The following is a 19,028-nucleotide window of genomic DNA, read 5'->3' as shown; positions in this document are numbered from 1 at the left end:
GATGGGCTGAATGGCTTCTTTCTGTACTTTATAATTTTATGTGATTTTCAAAGGGCTTTGGTTCCAATGGACAACATTACTTGACCTGTATGGCACCGTTAATAAGGCAAAATGCTTCACAAAGTGTGGGGGGGGGGGGGGCGCGCGCGCGCGGGGGAGGCTGGCGGGTGGGAACAAGCACGAGTGAGAATTGGGGACAAAATGAAAGTATTGAGACTTATGAAGGTGCCACAAATGTAGCCAGTCAAAGTGTCCTGGAATATATCAGCTTGGCTTTGCTGGTACCACTCATCTCTGAGGCAGAGGTTGTGGATTCAAACTCCATTTCAAGACTTGAGCATATAATCTAGGCTGACACTTCAGTGCTGTACTGAAGGAGTACTGCATTGTTAGAGGTGTCGTCTGTGAATGAGACGTCAAACCAAGGCTCCGTCTACCTGTTTAGTTGGACGTAAAACTTCCCATTGTACGATTTGAAGAGCAAGAGGTTATCTCTGCATCCTGGCCAACATTTCTGTTTCGACCAACACCATAAAAAAAACAGCTTAACCAATCATTGATCGCATTTGCTGTTTCTGGGACCTTGCTGTGCACAAAATCGCTGCTGCATTTTCTTACGTAACAATGACTTCACTTCAAAGAAAAAAAGTGTAATTCATTGATTGGAAAGTGCTTTGGCAAGAATATGATGAGATGCTATGTAAGTGCAAGTTCTTTCTTTAGGAAGAGAATTCTATTGTTAGAGTGTAAGGATATGGTGACTGAAGGCTGTGCCACCAATTGTGACATGAAGGTTGGGGGAGGAATAGTCACATCAATAGGGCAGACGCAGAAGAGCTGGATGTGGGGTTAGTGAAGGTTGCAGAGCTAGGATGGTGTGAGCTCATGGATGGATTTGCAAATGAGGATGAAGATTTTGAAAGTGCATTGGATGGGAAGTCAATGGACATTGGCACGGATAGGGTTGATAGGCGACAACAACTTGTTATGGGATACGATGTAGTTGGTGGAGTCTTGGATGAGTTGGACTTCACGTAGGGTCAAGATACTGGCAATGGGAGTGTTTGAAAAGTCAAACCTGGAAGAGACAAAAACATGGATGAGATTTTCAGTCACCACTGAAGTAAGGTAAGGATTAAGTGGGTGATGTTATGAAGGTGGAAATAGATGGTCAGGATGATGGATGGCATGTGGGATTTGAAGCTCAGTTCAAGGTCAACCAGGACACCAAAGCTGTCCACTGTCTGGTTCAGTTTGAACATGCAGTGGGGTAGGGATGAAATTGGGGGTTTGGGTACAGGGTTTCTGATGTGAATTGAACAGGATAGATTTGATTTTGGAAAAATCCTGGTTCATCTAATGCTTTGTCAGACAAGCAGTCAGACAGTGAAACAAGAAGTCAAGGATGATGGTGGAGAAGTAAAGCTGGTTATCAATTGCATTCAATCGCAAACTGACCCTACACTTATGACTCATATCACCAAGGGACAACATGTAGACAAAGAATAGGATGGGGTGAATAATGAAACATGTGGTATCCTGGATGTCGCAGTGCAGGTGAGGGAGGGGAAGCCATTGCAGATGTGTTGGGACAGGTAGGAGCAGTACCACAGAGGTGGATCAAGGAAGAGCGAATTTGTGGATTCTATCACAGACTACGAGAAGGGTTAACATGCCGCATTTGTAGTCATTAAGTATTTTGGTGACTGTGACCGGGGCTTTCTGGGTGCTACGGACAGGATGGAAACCAGACTGAAGAAATTTGAATGGGGAGTGATGTGATGGAGGTGAGCATGGAGCTGGGTAGCAACAATGGGCCGGATGTTGCTATAAAAAGAACGGTGAGGCTAACAGTGTTCACCATCATGTGCAAATCGAACAGCAACTTCCGGTGAGTGCATATGCGCAGTTAAACGCAGAAATCGGGAAGTTGCTGTCCGAGATGTGTCCCCCCTCTGTAAGCTGTTCAAATGTGTTGAACGGTGTGATGTTCTTGTACTGATGTCGTAGATATGGACTAAACTCACCAGAAAAAGTTAGGGCTTGCCAATTCTAGTGTAAGTATCCTTTTAACAGTGTGGTAAGTCTTAATTACTGCCAAATGATTTCTCTGGCACTGAAAATTAACTTTTACAAGTGTGGAGTCTCACTCCTTTAGATTTTAATTATTGCTGGACATTTTTTTTTAAAAAGTAGATTAAAGGAAATTATTATTTTTTTGTCTCTATCTCTGTCTCTTAATCCAGTCTTTATTTCACTTTCTGCACCTGATTTGACATTGAATTCACTTCTAACTTACACTTCCTGGTTCAGTCTCTGCGCAGTCTCTGCGTTGCTCATTAACAGATCTTTAGTCTGATTGGTTAAGGAGATACATTGTTACTTGCCATGTTCACACAGGTCCCAGATGCCCTTTAGAGGGCACCGCACTGAATGGATCTCTAACTTAAAGTAACTTGCCGTGCAAAACCTCATAGAAAGTCTATGGACGCCGTTCGTTCACCGCTCATAGCAAAACTCGGCCCAATGTGTTTGAGGAGATTAAAGGGGAATGGGAGATGAGTGAAGTAATATATTAACAGAAACAACTTGAATTTACGTTGCATCTTATCACGCCTCTCAAGGCATCCCGAGGCACGTGGCATCTAACAAATTAGTTTTTGAAATGCAGTCGCTGCTGCTATGTGGTGGTAAACGAGGCAACCAATTTACACACAGCAAATGAGATGAACAATCAGTTAATCTGTTGGCTAGGACAATGAGAGAACTTCCTATTCTTTAACGGGATCTTTTATGTCCATCTGAATTGCCCTTGGTTTAACATCTCATCCCATCACCTTTGACAATCACAGCACTCCCTCACTTCCAGTGTAGATTATGTATTGATGTCCTGCAGACTGTTCAGTTCCCTGCTCCATACATTTGATTTACTCAGTATTTGTAAGCCAGAATTGACCCTAATAAGTTGAGAGTACATCCTGTGTAGTTTATTTTGGCACTGACTTACAAAATAACAATGGCAGGCAGAAGATGGGTCTGATCACTACAGTTAGCCAAGAAACTGCCACAAAATGTAAGATTTTTTTTGTTGTCATTTGAGAATCATATAATCCTAGCTTTAAAGTGGAATTGCTTGACACTAGTGTTCCAGGCACATTGAACTATGGCCTCAGCCTCCTGATTTTCTTTTCTTTATGAATGAGTACAGAGTTCCCAAATAAATGTATAAATCTCCCAGACTTATATCTTATGCATGCATACTGGTAAGTCAACTTTTTGACAATTTAAAAAAAAAGAAACCTAATTCAATTAATAGGCTCATCGGGACTGTGGGTGTACAGCATGTTGTATAGGAATTCACATTTGCTTATACAAAATAAAATGCCCTAACTTTGGCTTCTTGGTTTATACTACACTACTTTTTAAATGCTGGTTACTGAACTGATTTTTTTCTGTCTGTATGCATTATTTACAGACAAGCAATGCAAACTAGTTGCAAAATGTGATGCACATAAATCTAAATTGGCTAAAATATTTGTTGACTTACCTGATTTTACCATAGTATAGTCATTTCGATATAAACTGCCTGAAAATTTTATGCATTCCCAAAATAATACTCAAGAAGAAAATATTTTTTCATAAATTACCCCATAAATATACATGCATTTACATACACACAGACACAGATGCATAGACGTGGGCAAACACATACAACAGGCTAATTGTGTTACCTTAGATGGTTGTTTTCTGTTACAAACTATTTATTCAGTAGACGTCTGAAAAACAAGCTAATTAACAGAGAACCATTCAAGAGGTATTTATTCCACCAAAATGTAGCTTTGGAATGTGACTCTTGGTCACAAGGGTGTACAAGTCACAAACCGCCTTAAGCACAAGCTCCACTGATGGATTTTAATAGTTTTATCAGTTGCATTCAACAGTAACAGTGCGTTTCCTGTTGAAATTGGAAGAAGGAAGAGGTGGATAACCCATACTCTCAAAATCTGAGCCAAGCCTACCAAAGCTCGGGATTTAGCTTTGTTTCAACGTATCGCCAGATTCAAACTTTCCTATAGTTTGAAACTGGTTAAGACCCCATGTCTACTCAAGGCTATGTGTTAATTTTTGTGTCGTTGCATAAATCATATTTTCTTTCTAATGATCCAAATATGAGCAATTCAGCTTAGCAATGCTGCACTGTATCATAAACAGACTATTCAAAAATTATACACAACAGCGTATGTGTGTGTATGCCCTATTATATTTGAGTTAGTGTGTTCAATTAGAACTGTTTTTCAATATTTACTGACTGTTCAGCCATAATTTGATTATTTCACTAACTTTCCCATGTTAGATAACGCTGTTATCTAACCACGTTAGATAATTGATAACGCTGTTAGCAGACTGTCAGAGCATAAATGACTTCCATTTTCATAAATAAAATCATTGATCTCCTGTGGAAATTGAGACCTAAGGCACTCGAGGAATGTGGAAATGGAGGGGAAAAATCTATTTGTTTCCTTAGATTACCTGACTGCTTTCTCAAAAGAATTTGTCCTATACTACTAAGTGTATTGAAGATGTTAAGTTTTTCAGGCTGATCGAAAGTGGGTCTTGTTGAAACAATTTGTGTTTATTAAGGTGAGTAGTGGGGAGCAATTTTAAGGCACCTTGTGACATCAAGTGCCCATCGGTCAGATATGATAGACATTTGAAGAGTAAATAAAGTTATCTCTGCTCTGCCCCAGCATTAGAAGACCATGTCCTATTGCACCAGTGTATTATTTTCATTTCTCACACCCAACCATCTTTGTCGCCTGCCCCTGAAAAGATTGCCACTTACTGTTAGATTTTGTGCTGCACAAAAGAGAATGACTGACCGGACTCATTTCAGGTAAAACTTTTACAGCCAACGAGTGAGACTTTTTTCTGCTTTATCTGTCCGTTTTCACTTCTCCTTGTCCTCACTTGGTGTTGCTAGAAGCCTCCTGGTATCTTGCACAAATGGCCCTTCTTCATGCGTTAACCTAGACAGCGAGAGCTAACAGCCTTTGGACTGCCAGGGTTATAGCCACCAAGCCCCATCCTGTTCTCATCTGGCACCCGCGCAGCACATTTCCAGCAGCAGTCCCTGAACAGTGATTAGCAGCAAGAAGTATGATTGGTTTTCCCTTCCTTAACCAGTGACCTTTGAAGCTAACTATAGTGCCCTTTATTGGTGCCACAGCCACAGATAGTCCAGGGATCAAAGCCGGGAGCCTCCTGGCATGTAGCTCAGTAACTCACTGTCTTAACTAACAGAGCCATCGGGTGAGCTGAAGAAAGCCTTTCGATTCATCAGTCTGGGCTGGATTCAAACCCACACTCTCGAGATTGTATGTTAACCCACTACATACCCAACCCCTTATAAAATGGGAATTTGAAGGATGTGTGGGCACCGTAACACTTTAAAGCAATGGGCCACTTATTTACCTATTTGCAACATTAGTATTGGGGGTAGTTTACCAAGAGGTGATACTGTATATCCTTATTCGAGGTTGATGGTCAGTAATTGACATATATAAGGGTGAGTTCACGACCCAGCGCTCCCAGCAGGGAGTGATGCTTGGCGAGGAGCATGTCTCAGGAAATTACAGGTGTACAGTCCTTGGTTTTCCATTAATTTTAGTGTACAGAATATCACTGGCTGTGTACCCACGATTTCCTGAGATGTGTTCCCTGCGAATCCACTGCCTTCTGGAAGCGGCAGATCACAGAATCACCCCTTTGGAGTCCTGACTCCAGTAACATTAGATTCCTGACTCTAATGAAATTAGATACTGGGGCTTTTGGAGTGTTCATGTGCAGCAGCTGCTAACTGTTCAGCCTTGCACCACTTTGCTTTGGGTGTAGTGGCCACAACAGATCAGCCAAATATAACTGTAGAATTTAATTGTTTAAAAATGAAACATTTTGTGCTTCAGAAGTGGTGATTCAAAGTTTTAAATTGAAAGCCCAAACAAAATAAATACTGCTTCTGTAAAATACCACACCTGTGAGAGCATTGGTAAAGTTTATGTGCTTTGTTTCATTTAAATGCAGAATGAAGTGTTTACAGTATTCAATTTTCTTGGATGGGTCTGTGAAAAGAGGCAATGTTGTCTGTTTCTTGTGGTTTAATTAAAGCTTCTTTATTTTTACTGACAATACTTGGCTTTAACAAAACTTTTTCCTTGTGTTGTGTAGGTTTGGATTTTTTCTTTCCTTAATTTAAATTGGTGTAAATCAACCCAAGTTTCAATGCATAAATCATGTGGCTATTAACAATTCAGAAATAGCAAAAGAAAGCCAGGTGCCTAGGCACCAGGTGCTACAGTACTTATTTTTAGTTGGTTGAAAGTCTCAATGTAAACTGGATTTTCTATTTATCTTTAAATAGGTATCTCCACTTCAATCAAATAGAGTCTTTAGAACCAGAATCCTTCAGTGATCTTCCAAAGCTTGAAAGGCTGTGAGTGCTGCAATTTCCTAATACGTTTAATAGGTAACCTCTTGAGAAAAGCTTTAAAGGGTATTGTCAGCCAAACCAGAAATTCCTGACTGTAAACTGAGGCCGATTCAATGGTATTGGAAAGGACAGACTTACACGCAGCCTGTTGAGTTGAAAGAGTTTTTAGAGGAGATACAGTAGCTACAACGCTACAGCATTGGCTCCCAAATAACTCAAGTTCATTTCCAACTTGTCACTGGTGTTCTCTCTTGGGCTTCCCCCAGGGTTGAGTACCAGTCTCATTTCTTTATTGATAACTTAACCGTCAAGACTATATTGATCCCCATAAATCAATTAGGTGACCAATGTGGTTTTTTTTCCCCCCCTAAAGCATCAATACAATGTCATTTATAGTACAAATCCATGCTGGGTTGTCGGGTGAGGTGGAAAAGTGATCCGTGGAGCAGTATAGACAGCATTTGTGTCGGTTACTGTCAACTAGATGGTTTGATTCTTGTAATGAAAGACGGTCATAGTTATATAATGGGAAAGTAGGAAAATTACAAAAATAAGAGAGAAAATTGTGAAAACTGTGCTACTGTTAATATCTTTAAATTAAGCCCTTTTTAAAAAATTTGTATTTCCTGTTTTAGCCCTTACAAATGACGCAAACCTTCATTGTATTTTTTTTGACAGCCAGCAACTAACCCAGAAGCATAAAGCTGGTTTATTACTGTAATTTACTATAAAATGTTTATTAAAGTACTAAAAATCATTTTGCTTTCAAGGGATTCAGAGCTTTTCCACATGTCCGTGGGACTTTCACATGCACATCTTTGTTTACAACTGGAACAGCTGTGTTGTCAATCAAATACATCAGTCTTGCAGCACTGATTACTAGTTGAGGATTAACTTGAGAGGCTGAGAAATGAACAAAGTTGCTTCACCCACAACTGTGGTTGGTAGTTCTGTCATACTGCCAAAAAGCTACAGTGCCACCTGTCTTACGCAAAAATTAAGTGTGACCGTTTTCTCTTTTCAGAAGAATGTTATACACACACATACATATATGTATCTAATAGCCAATTATGGGATGGGCAGTTTAATTCAACTGTGCTTTTGTTGAGGCGGGCCATAAATTAAGATGCTGTGTATACTTACCTTATGATGGATGTCATCTTCAATTTGGACACAGTTCTTCGGAACCATACTGAGAAGAGTGGAAGAGTGCTCTGGTGTTTCTTGTCTTCAATGACGGTAAAGTCCTAATGCCGACTAAGTTTGTGGTATATAAGGTGTGTGTTCAAATAGCCCTCTGCAGTTCAGAACACCTCGATAGGTCTTCCTTTGGCCCATGTATGAGATCTAGGGCTAAACTATAAGATAGATCTGTGCCTAAAAAGGGAAAATGATTGCAGGGAATGAGTGCTATGGCCTACACTGATCTGTGTACCTGGGGTTCAGGCCAGCCATGATTGGGTTGCAGTCAGGCACGCACTGCCCATCTAACTGATGGAACCACTATTCAATGTGTGTGGTTATGCTTGGTCAGTAGGATGGTGACAATGTACAGATGCATTTTATAGCGAGTTTTGCTCCTCACCATAGTGCTTGGAAGGAGTTCTTTATACGTGTTCTCCATCTAATGAAGACTCAAAACCATGTTTATCAGTTGTTTGAAAGACTAACTAATGGCTAGCAGCGGAGGGGGGGGGGCGGGGGTAGGGTTGTTGGGAGAAGACATATGTGGAATCTCTTTGGAACTGAGTTGGCTCTAAGATGGCACTGGAAGACTGGAACCAAGTTGCTCCTCAGGCATTAACTAGTCGCCTGGTTTACTGAAGGGACTTGGAGGGTAGACCTGTAATCGGCCACTGGAACTCTTCTCATTTGTCCCTAGAAATTCTGCAAGCCGATGCCCCAATGGGTAGGGTAATTTAATGGCAGCGGGAAGCTCACCAATGCTCCTTGCTGATGAGCTGTACAGTTTTAGCTAAAATTATACCTTTAGCCAAACTCCAGCAACACCCTTGCGCACATTTGATGGACCCTAAAGCTCGGCTTTGGGCAACCTTCTCTGGGTCAGATAATCGGGGTGCATTCCAATGGCAAATGTGGGTGCATATGTATCGGATAATTTGGAACACTACCTAAGTGGATCTCTCAGTGCTTTGTTTTGGAGAGTCTTGAGCAGTTTCCTGACAGTGATGCGTTTGCGCAGTGCCTCACACCTAGCTGGTCACAGAAGCATCCATCTGATTATACAAAATGATTACCCATGAATGTGAATGCTAATGTTAGAATTCTGACTCCCCAAAGCCTTTCCACCATCTACAAGGCACAAGTCAGGAGTGTGATGGAATACTCTCCACTTGCCTGGATGAGTGCAGCTCCAACAACACTCAAGAAGCTCGACACCATCCAGGACAAAACAGCCCACTTGATTGGCACTCCATCCACCACCCTTAACATTCACTCCCTTCACCACCGGCGCACTGTGGCTGCAGTGTGTAACATCTACAGGATGCACTCCAGCAACTCGTCAAGGCTTCTTCGACAGCACCTCCCAAACCCGCGACCTCTACCACCTAGAAGGACAAGGGCAGCAGGCACATGGGAACAACACCATCTTCACGTTCCCCTCCAAGTCACACACCATCCCAACTTGGAAATATATCGCCGTTCCTTCATCGTCGCTGGGTCAAAATCCTGGAACTCCCTACCTAACAGCACTGTGGGAGAACCTTCACCACACGGACTGCAGCAGTTCAAGAAGGCGGCTCACCACCACCTTCTCAAGGGCAATTAGGGATGGGCAATAATTGCTGGCCTTGCCAGCGACACCCACATCCAATGAATGAATAAAAAAAAATTTAAATTAGGACTGCCAATGTCAGTATGCTAGAGTTCGACATGGAACACACTGTCCTTTGCAACATATCGTAAGCTGAACAAAACTCCACGCTGGACAAAGTGCTTAAGATGCAGCAAATGATGTACATCAACTTCTTGTGAAGACTTTTGTAAGAGGTTATTAATTTATTCTTTGTACCTTCCAAAACTGTTCCTTGATCAAAGTTCTGTTTTATTTTTGGCCCATAAAACAGGTATTTGCTTACAACTGATTTCACCTGTTTTTTATTTAATTACTTGAACTCAAAAAATAAAATGCAAAAATCAATGGTTTACTACGAGACCAATAGGTACTAAACAGTGAATTAATTCATTTAAAATGAGCAAATGTTTTTAATGCAATAATTCCACAGAGAAATCATATTTGGATATATATTTTTTCTTCTTTTACAGATTTTTGCACAACAATAGATTGTCACAGATATTGCCAAGAACATTCAGTCAGTTAGAGTCCATGAAAAGACTGTAAGTAGGAGAAACTAGCTTTCTTTATGGGGAGGTGGCAAAGGGAGGGATGGTAATTAATGGGGCAGTACAGTACTGGGAAGTTTTGCATTTGATCAGTGCTAGTAGCATATATAAGATGTGGAGTGCCAGTGTGGTTGTTTTATTATCAAAGTGGGAACTAGAAGATTGAAATTATGTACATTGCACAAGTCGAAAGATGCTGGGGCAGGTTATCCTGTCCCTGTGCCTGGATGCATTGGATCGCTTTGGGCAAAGAGGAAAATGGGGTGGTGTATAGTGCACATCTGTAAGAAAGGTCCCACGATTTTCTATGTATTAAACTAACTGAATGAAAAATCAGGTGGGCTCCTTTATAGGCCTGTGATCTTCCCCACCCCAAGTCTACAGCACCATGGGTGGCTCAGCTGTACAGGGAGGAGGAGAAAGGTCAGGAGAGCAATAGTGATAGGTGATTCAATAATTAGGGGAACAAACAGGCATTTCTGTGGCCGCAGACGTGATTCAAGGATGGTATGTTGCCTCCCTGATGCCAGGTTCAAGAATGTCACTGAGTGGCTGCAGAACATCCTGAGGGAGGGGGAGGGTGAACAGCCAGAGGTCGTGGTCCTTTCGTGTACCAATGACATAGGTAGAAAGATAGTGAAGGCCCTGCAGGCAGATTTTAAGGAGCTAGGAAAGAAATGAATAAGCAGGACCTCGAAGGTAGTAATCTCCGGATTACTCCTGGTGCCACGCACTGGTGAGTATAGAAATAGGAAGGATAGTACAGATGAATGCGTGGCTGGAGAGATGGTGCAGGAGGGAGGGCTTTAGATTCCTGGCATTGGAACCGGTTCTGGGGGAAGTGTGACCTGTACAAGCCGGATGGGTTGCACCTCAACAGGGCCGAGACCAATATCCTCACGGGGAGGTTTGCTAGTGCTGTTGGGAAGGATTTAAATTAACTTGGCAGCAGAATGGGATCTGAGCATAGATTGAGAAGGGAGAGAAACCGAGCTGGAAATGGAAGGCAGAAAATTAGTAAGCGAGAAGGCAGAGGAAACAAAGATTAGAAAATAGACAACAAAAGAGCTTGGCAGTGCTTAATGGTATATACCTCAATGCAAGGAGTATAGTGAATAAGGCAGATGAGCTGAGGGCACAGATAGACACGAGGCAGTATGATATTTTAGCTGTTACTGAAACATGGCTTAAACAGGGGCAGGAATGGCAGCTCATTGTTCCTAGTTACAGTGTTTTCAGACGAGATAGAGAGGGGATTAAAAAAAGATGGGGGATGGCAATATTGGTTAAAGAGGAGGGATGATATGTTGGAAGAATCATCAAACGAGGCCAAAAGGATTGAGCTAAAGAACAAAAAATCATGCTGGTGGGAGTGTACTATAGACCCCCCAAACAGTCAGAGGGAGATAGAAGAGTAAATATGTCAGCAAATTTCTGAAGTGCATAAACAATAGGGCAGTAATAGTGGGGATTTCAACTACCCTAAAATTAACTGTGATACAATCAGTGTAAAAGGTATCGAGGGCACAGAATTCTCAAATTGCATTCAGGAGAACTTTTTTAGCCAATATATAGCAAGCCCAACAAGGGGTGGGGTGGGGGGGGTGCAGTTCCAGATTTGGTTTTAGGGAATGAAGCTAGGCAGGTGGAAGGAGTATCAGTGGGGAGAGCATTTTGGTCGTAGTGATCATAATTCAGTTAGATTTAGCATAGTTATGGAAAAGGACAAAGATAGAACAGGAGCACAAATTGGGGAAAGGCCAATTTTACTAAGCTGAGAAATGATTTAGCAAAAGTGGACTTGAAACAGCTACTTGAAGGTAAATCATGGTCAGAGCAGTGGGAGGCATTCAAGGGGAGGATTCAAGGGGTTCAGAGTAAACATGTTCCCACAAAGAAAAAGGGTGGGACTGCCAAATCTAGAGCCCCCTGGATGACAAGGAGCATACCGGGTAAGATAAGGCAAAAAGGGAAGCTTATGTCAGACACTGAGAGCTAAATACTGCAGAAAAACTAGAGGAGTATAGAACGTGCAGAGGTGAAATTAAAAAGGAATTTAGGAAAGCAAAGAGAGGGCATGAAAAATACCCTTAAGGAAAACCCAAAAATGTTTTATAAATACATAAAGAGCAAGAGGATAACTAAGGAAAGAGTAGAGCCTATTAGAGACCAAAAAGATAAACTATGTGTGGAGGTAGAAGATGTGGGTATGGTTCTTAATGAATACTTTGTGTCTGTCTTCACAAAGGAGGGGAACGATGCAGAGATTGTAGTTAAGGAGGAGGAGTGTGAAATATTAGATGGGATAAGCATAGAGAGAGAAGAAGTATTAAAGGGTTTAGCATCTTTGAAAGTCGATAAATCGCCAGGCCTGGATGAAATGTATCCCAGGCTGTTAAAAGAAGCAAGGGAGGAAATAGCGGAGGCTCTGACCATCATTTTCCAACCCTCCCTGGCTAATGTTCTACCGTTGTTCAAAAAGGGAGAAAAGAATAGACCTAGTAATTACAGGCCAGTCAGTCTAACCTCGGTGGTGGGCAATTTATTGGAATCAATTCTGAGGGACAGCATAAACCATCATTTAGAAAGGCACGGATTAATCAAGGACAGTCAGCATGGATTTGTTAAGGGAAGGTCATGTCTGACTAACTTGATTGAATTTTTTGAGGAGGTAACAAGGAGGTTTGATGAGGGTAGTATATTTGATGTAGTCTACATGGATTTTAGCAAGGCTTTTGACAAGGTCTGACATGGCAGACTGGTCAAAAAAGTAAAAGCCCATGGGATCCAAGGGAAAGTGGCAAATTAGATCCAAAATTGGCTCAGTGGTAGGAAGCTAAGGTTGACGGGTGTTTTTGCAACTGGAAGGCTGTTTCCAGTGGGGTTCTGCAGGACTCAGTACTAGTTCCTTTGCTTTTTGTAGTATATTTTAATGATTTAGATTTAAATGTAGGGGGCATGATTAAGAAGTTTGCAGATGATACAAAAATTAGCCATATGGTTGATAGTGATGAAGAAAGCTGTAGACTGCAGGAAGATATCAATGGACTGGTCAGGTGGACAGAAACGTGGCAAATGAAATTCAGTTCGGAGAAGTGTGAGGTAATGCATTTGGGGAGAGCAAACAAGGCAATGTAATACACAATAAATGGGAGGCTACTGAGGTATAGAGGAACAGAGGGACCTTGGAGTGAGCGTCCACAGATCCCTGAAGATAGCAGGACAGGTAGATAAGGTGGTTAAGAAGGCATACGGGATACTTTTCTTTATTAGCCAAGACATAGAATATAAGAGCAGAGAGATTATGTCAGAACTGTATAAAATACTGGTTGGGCCACAGCTTGAGCACTGCGTACAGTTCTGGTCACCACATTACAGGAAAGATGTGATTGCACTAGAAAGGGTACAGAGGAAATTTACGAGGATGTCACCAGGACTGGAGAATTTCAGCCATGTGGTAAGAATGGATAGGCTGGAGTTGTTTTCTTTGGAACAGAGGAGGTTGAGGAATGATTTGATTGAGGTGTATAAAATTATGAGGGGCCTAGATAGAGTGGATAGGAAGGACCTATTTCCCTTAGCAAATAGGTCAATAACCAGGGGGCATAGATTTAAAAGAATTTGTAGAAGGATTAGAGGGGAGCTCAGGAAATTTTTTTTCACCCAGAACATGGTAGGGGTCTGGAACTCACTGCCCAAAAGGGTGGTAGAGGCAGAAACACTCATCACATTTAAAAAGTACTTGGATATGCGCCTGAAGTGCCCAAGCCTACAAGGCTATGGACCAAGTGCTGGAAAGTGGCATTAGGCTGGGTAGCTGTTTTTCGACCGGCGCAGACACGATGGGCCGAATGGCCTCCTTCTCTGCTGTAAATTTTTTTATGTTCCATGTTTCTATTTTCCTGTATTTGCTGCATCCAGATAATCCAATATACTCTGGAACAGGAACATCTGCCCCCACTGTGTTTGACTGGTAACTGTAAATAATTGTTTTTTGGGTACACTGTAGAGTTTTAGTTACAGTAGATTAGTGGGGTGTTTCTCAGATACTGGGAAGTAAATGTTTTAAGATGGCTGTGGCTTCGTATTTAAACAAAAACGGAATGAATTACAATTCGCATCGCAATCCTGAAAATGTTACTTTATATTCACACAAATCTGCTGATGAAGTGAAATGGTCTCGTACTGCGTTTTGTGTATATTTTTAGTTTTTCTTACAAATAATAGTTTTTAAGCACCGGTACTTTTTTTTAAACTAGACCTATTGAGTAATATGACACAAAGAAACACATTTAAAATAGCAGTTCATCTTCACTTGAAGATATTTCTTTTTAATAGGAGGTTGGACTCAAATAGCCTGAATTGTAACTGTGATCTAATGTGGTTGGCTGAGATGCTGCAGCAGTATGCTGAATCTGGTAACACCCAAGCAGCAGCTACCTGTGAGTATCCCAAAAGGCTACAGGGAAGATCCGTTGCCACAGTTACACCAGAGGAATTTAACTGTGGTGAGTTTCAGCTTGGTCAAGCCAATATAGATCACATTGCTGTCCAGGTGTTAAATTACTGGTCATCAGCATAGGGTTGATTTACCTTTTGAAGTGCATTTTTTTAAATATCCTGTAATAGTTTGATATGTCTGCTAATGAGCTTCTTGACAATAAGCTGGTTGGTTATAGTTTATATTTATATATGGCAGTCACTTAGCAGCAACTCGAACATTACAGGGATTAAAGCAGTTCTGTAGACACTGCTTAAAAAGTATACAACAACAACTTGCATTTATATACAGCCTTTAATGTAAAAATAATATCAAGACACTTTGCAGATCGGTATAAGGAAAATGGATGCTGAGTTAGGAAGGGAGAGGTTAGGAAAGGGTGTCCAAACGCTTGGTCAAAAAGATGGGTTTTAAGAAGATTTTTTAAAGGAGGAGAGAGATTTAGGGAAGGTCATTCCAGCGAGCAGGACCCAGGCACCTGAAGACTCTGCCACCGATGATAGAGTGAACGGACAGGGGGACAAAAGACCAAAGTCAGAGGAATGAAGTGTTGGGGGTGGAATATCTTGCACTGGAGGAGATTGCTGAGCTACAATGGGGCAAAGCCATGGAGGGAGATAAAGATGAAGATGAGGATTTTAAAATTTTTTGTGAGCCAATGTAGGTCAGTGAGGACAATGGTGATGGGCAAGCAGGACTTAGTGCAGGTTAGGACATATGCACCAGAGATTTTAGGAGTTGGAGTTTATGGAAGGTGACAGGACAGCAAGAAGAGTATTGGAGTTGTCGGGTCCAGAGACGATGAAGGGTTCAGCTGCAAAGGAGTCAAAGTAGGGGCGGAAATGGGCTATCTTGTACAGGTGGAAGTAAGTGATCTAGGTAAAGAGGATATGGGTCTGAAACTCAGGTTAAGGTCAAACAAGGTTGTGAATAGCATGTTTCAGTCTGAGGTAGTGGCTGGTTAAGTTCATGTTTTATGCACGTGTTGAAAGTGAGTGGCTGATCTTTTTGACTACTGTCTATATTATTCAAGTGTGCAAAGAGTTCTGTGACATGCCTTGGGGTGTTTTTTCTGTGTAAAAGATGCTACATGAATGCAAGTTATTGTTGGATTTCTTCTGGATTCTGCCTCATTCTGTGAAGTATTGGCCTCTGGCTTTCCTTATAATAAAGCAAATAAGATGAAAAATCAGTGGTGCTGTGAATCATGGGCACAGACCACATTCCATCATTCTTTGGCACAACGCATTTATTATCCCATATGCTGCGCCATCTCCCTATGTTTAATTTGCTCTGTTTACTGCACGGAGATTGGTTATAGAATCATAGAAGTTTACAACATGGAAACAGGCCCTTCGGCCCAACATGTCCATGTCGCCCAGTTTTTACCACTAATCTAGTCCCAATTGCCTGCACTTGGCCCATATCCCTCTATACCCATCTTACCCATGTAACTGTCCAAATGCTTTTTAAAAGACAAAATTGTACCCGCCTCTACTACTGCCTCTGGCAGCTCGTTCCAGACACTCACCACCCTTTGAGTGAAAAAATTGCCCCTTTGGACCCTTTTGTATCTCTCCCCTCTCACCTTAAATCTATGTCCCCTCGTTATAGACTCCCCTACCTTTGGGAAAAGATTTTGACTATCTACCTTATCTATGCCCCTCATTATTTTATAGACTTCTATAAGATCACCCCTTAACCTCCTACTCTCCAGGGGAAAAAGTCCCAGTCTATCTAACCTCTCCCTATAAGTCAAACCGTCAAGTCCCGGTAGCATCCTAGTAAATCTTTTCTGCACTCTTTCTAGTTTAATAATATCCTTTCTATAGTAGGGTGACCAGAACTGTACACAGTATTCCAAGTGTGGCCTTACTAATGTCTTGTACAACTTCAACAAGACATCCCAACTCCTGTATTCATTGTTCTGACCAATGAAACCAAGCATGCCGAATGCCTTCTTCACCACCCTATCCACCTGTGACTCCACTTTCAAGGAGCTATGAACCTGTACTCCTAGATCTCTTTGTTCTATAACTCTCCCCAACGCCCTACCATTAACGGAGTAGGTCCTGGTCTGATTCGATCTACCAAAATGCATCACCTCACATTTATCTAAATTAAACTCCATCTGCCATTCATCGGCCCACTGGCCCAATTTATCAAGATCCCGTTGCAATCCTAGATAACCTTCTTCACTGTCCACAATGCCACCAATCTTGGTGTCATCTGCAAACTTACTAACCATTCCTCCTAAATTCTCATCCAAATCATTAATATAAATAACAAATAACAGCGGACCCAGCACCGATCCCTGAGGCACACCGCTGGTCACAGGCCTCCAGTCTGAAAAACAACCCTCTACAACCACCCTCTGTCTTCTGTCGTCAAGCCAATTTTGTATCCAGTTGGCTACCTCACCTTGGATCCCGTGAGATTTAACCTTATGTAACAACCTACCATGCGGTACCTTGTCAAAGGCTTTGCTGAAGTCCATGTAGACCACGTCTACTGCACAGCCCTCATCTATCTTCTTGGTTACCCCTTCAAAAAACTCAATCAAATTTGTGAGACATGATTTTCCTCTCACAAAACCATGCTGACTGTTCCTAATCAGTCCCTGCCTCTCCAAATGCCTGTAGATCCTGTCTCTCAGAATACCCTCTAACAACTTACCCACTACAGATGTCAGGCTCACCGGTCTGTAGTTCCCAGGCTTTTCCCTGCCGCCCTTCTTAAACAAAGGCACAACATTTGCTACCCTCCAATCTTCAGGCACACCACCTGTAGCGGTGGATGATTCAAATATCTCTGCTGGGGGACCTGCAATTTCCTCCCTAATTTCCCATAATGTCCTGGGGTATATTTCATCAGGTCCCGGAGATTTATCTACCTTGATGCGCATTAAGACTTCCAGCACCTCCCTCTCTGTAATATGTACACTCCTCAAGACATCACTATTTATCTCCCCAAGTTCCCTAACATCCATGCCTTTCTCAACCGTAAATACCGATGTGAAATATTCATTCAGGATCTCACCCATCTCTTGTGGTTCTGCACATAGACGACCTTGTTGATCCTTAAGAGTTCCGACCTTGTTGAGAGTTTTCAGTATTTCACTCATAATCAAATGGCTCGTCGACCAATCTTTTCTTGGAACCTTAATCTACTTTGATTTTAGACCCTGACCTGTTTTTTTAAAAATAAAAAGAAGAAAAATTTGTATTTTACCACAGTTACCTGGTGGGAGTTACCTTCAACCTTTTAACAGCGCTGACATTTTACAGTGGCCCACGTATGCAAATTCTGGCTTTAAATTTATAAGCTTTGATTTTTGTTTTGTTGTTTGCTTTTGTTATGCTATGCCGGTAACCAAAATGAGAATTAGTGCATTTTTCACGAATAGTGTAATACAAGGCGATGAGCCCAGATCAGAGAGCGAGCTCTGTTAGAATAAGTTTGCATGTGTAAGTTGCTCTATCATTCTTTTCCCTGTGTACGTTGGAAACTGTTTTAAAATTAATTCTCAATTTATGTAGAGAAACCACGAATTACAACGCAGCCACGGGATGCAGATGTAACATCTGGGAACACCGTGTACTTTACCTGCAGAGCTGAGGGTAATCCTAAACCTGAAATAATTTGGCTGCGTAACAAGTAAGTTGATGTGCACGTATTGCTTCTGCAACTTTTTTGTTTCCATGGTTATTAGAATGGTAAGAAGTGTAAATTGGGGATAAAATGCAAAAGTTAAAATCCAAAATTGAAGTTTGTAAGTAGCTCAGTCGTACACCTACTTATCTAAGACAGTGGTTGGAGCTGAAGTCCAAGAAGTTGGCTTGCACTCAAGCTATCTAACCATTTCGACCATTATTTTATGAAGCCTGTCAGACCAGCAAAAGTTTACCTACTTTGTAGGATTGCCGTTGTTATTTGAATGGAAGCAGCTGCCACTTACCACAGTGGGAATGTAGGTCGTCAATGGGGGAAATCATTCGAAACAAAGTCCTTTTAAGACATTTTTGACAATGATGTCATGATAACCAAGTAATCTTTACTTTCCATTAAGTAGAGGATGTAAAATCAGTTCCTGCAGAAGGTGCAGAGTCAGCTGATAACTCTTGATCATGCAATTTGTTTGATTGGTATAGTAGGTCAAGTCCCTGTTTACGTGAAGGAAATTAAATCTATACTCAAATTCATACTTGGTGGGGGGGAATGAAACAAGGGGACAGGAATATATTGGTATAAATGAAATTCTGCTACTACTTCGGCTAAACTTTAGAATGTTGCCTTTTCCTTTTCCAAACAAACTAGACCTGCAGCAGTTATTAATGCAACCACTTAGGTCTAATCCTACTTTTTTGGGACAGAAAAATTGATGTCAAACAAATCAGTTGTAAACAATTTTACAACACCAAGTTATAGTCCAACAATTTTATTTTTAATCCCACAAGCTTTCGGGGGCTTCCCCCTTCCTCAGGCGGTGTGCAAACAAATCAGTGTCAGCTTTGCTCAGTTGGTAGCACTCTTACCTCTGAGGCAGAAGGCTGTGGGTTCAAGCTCCACTACAGGTTTGAGCACAATCTTAGGCTAACACTTCAGTGTAGTACTGAGGAAATTCTACATTGCTGGAGGCACCATCTTTTAGATTAGATGTTAATCAAGGCACCG

The 19,028-nt window shown here is 41.6% G+C and overlaps 1 protein-coding gene across 2 annotated transcripts in view; it reads left to right on the top strand.

The window, feature by feature from the left end:
- The window catches only part of LOC137321677 (peroxidasin homolog), a 245,329-nt gene that overhangs the window by 145,637 nt on the left and 80,664 nt on the right, over nucleotides 1-19,028 (top strand). For both annotated transcript variants that reach the window (XM_067984201.1, XM_067984200.1), the window contains 4 exons: nucleotides 6,419-6,490; nucleotides 9,776-9,847; nucleotides 14,192-14,361; nucleotides 17,894-18,011. In XM_067984201.1, coding sequence (XP_067840302.1) covers nucleotides 6,419-6,490; nucleotides 9,776-9,847; nucleotides 14,192-14,361; nucleotides 17,894-18,011 — 432 coding nt within the window. The remainder of the gene's footprint in view (nucleotides 1-6,418; nucleotides 6,491-9,775; nucleotides 9,848-14,191; nucleotides 14,362-17,893; nucleotides 18,012-19,028) is intronic.

Source organism: Heptranchias perlo, chromosome 5 (genome assembly GCF_035084215.1).
Source record: "Heptranchias perlo isolate sHepPer1 chromosome 5, sHepPer1.hap1, whole genome shotgun sequence".
In the NCBI taxonomy this organism is placed as follows: Eukaryota; Metazoa; Chordata; class Chondrichthyes; order Hexanchiformes; family Hexanchidae; genus Heptranchias; species Heptranchias perlo.
The sequence above is the reverse complement of the archived record's forward strand: the minus strand, read 5'-3'. Positions and strand labels throughout refer to the sequence as shown.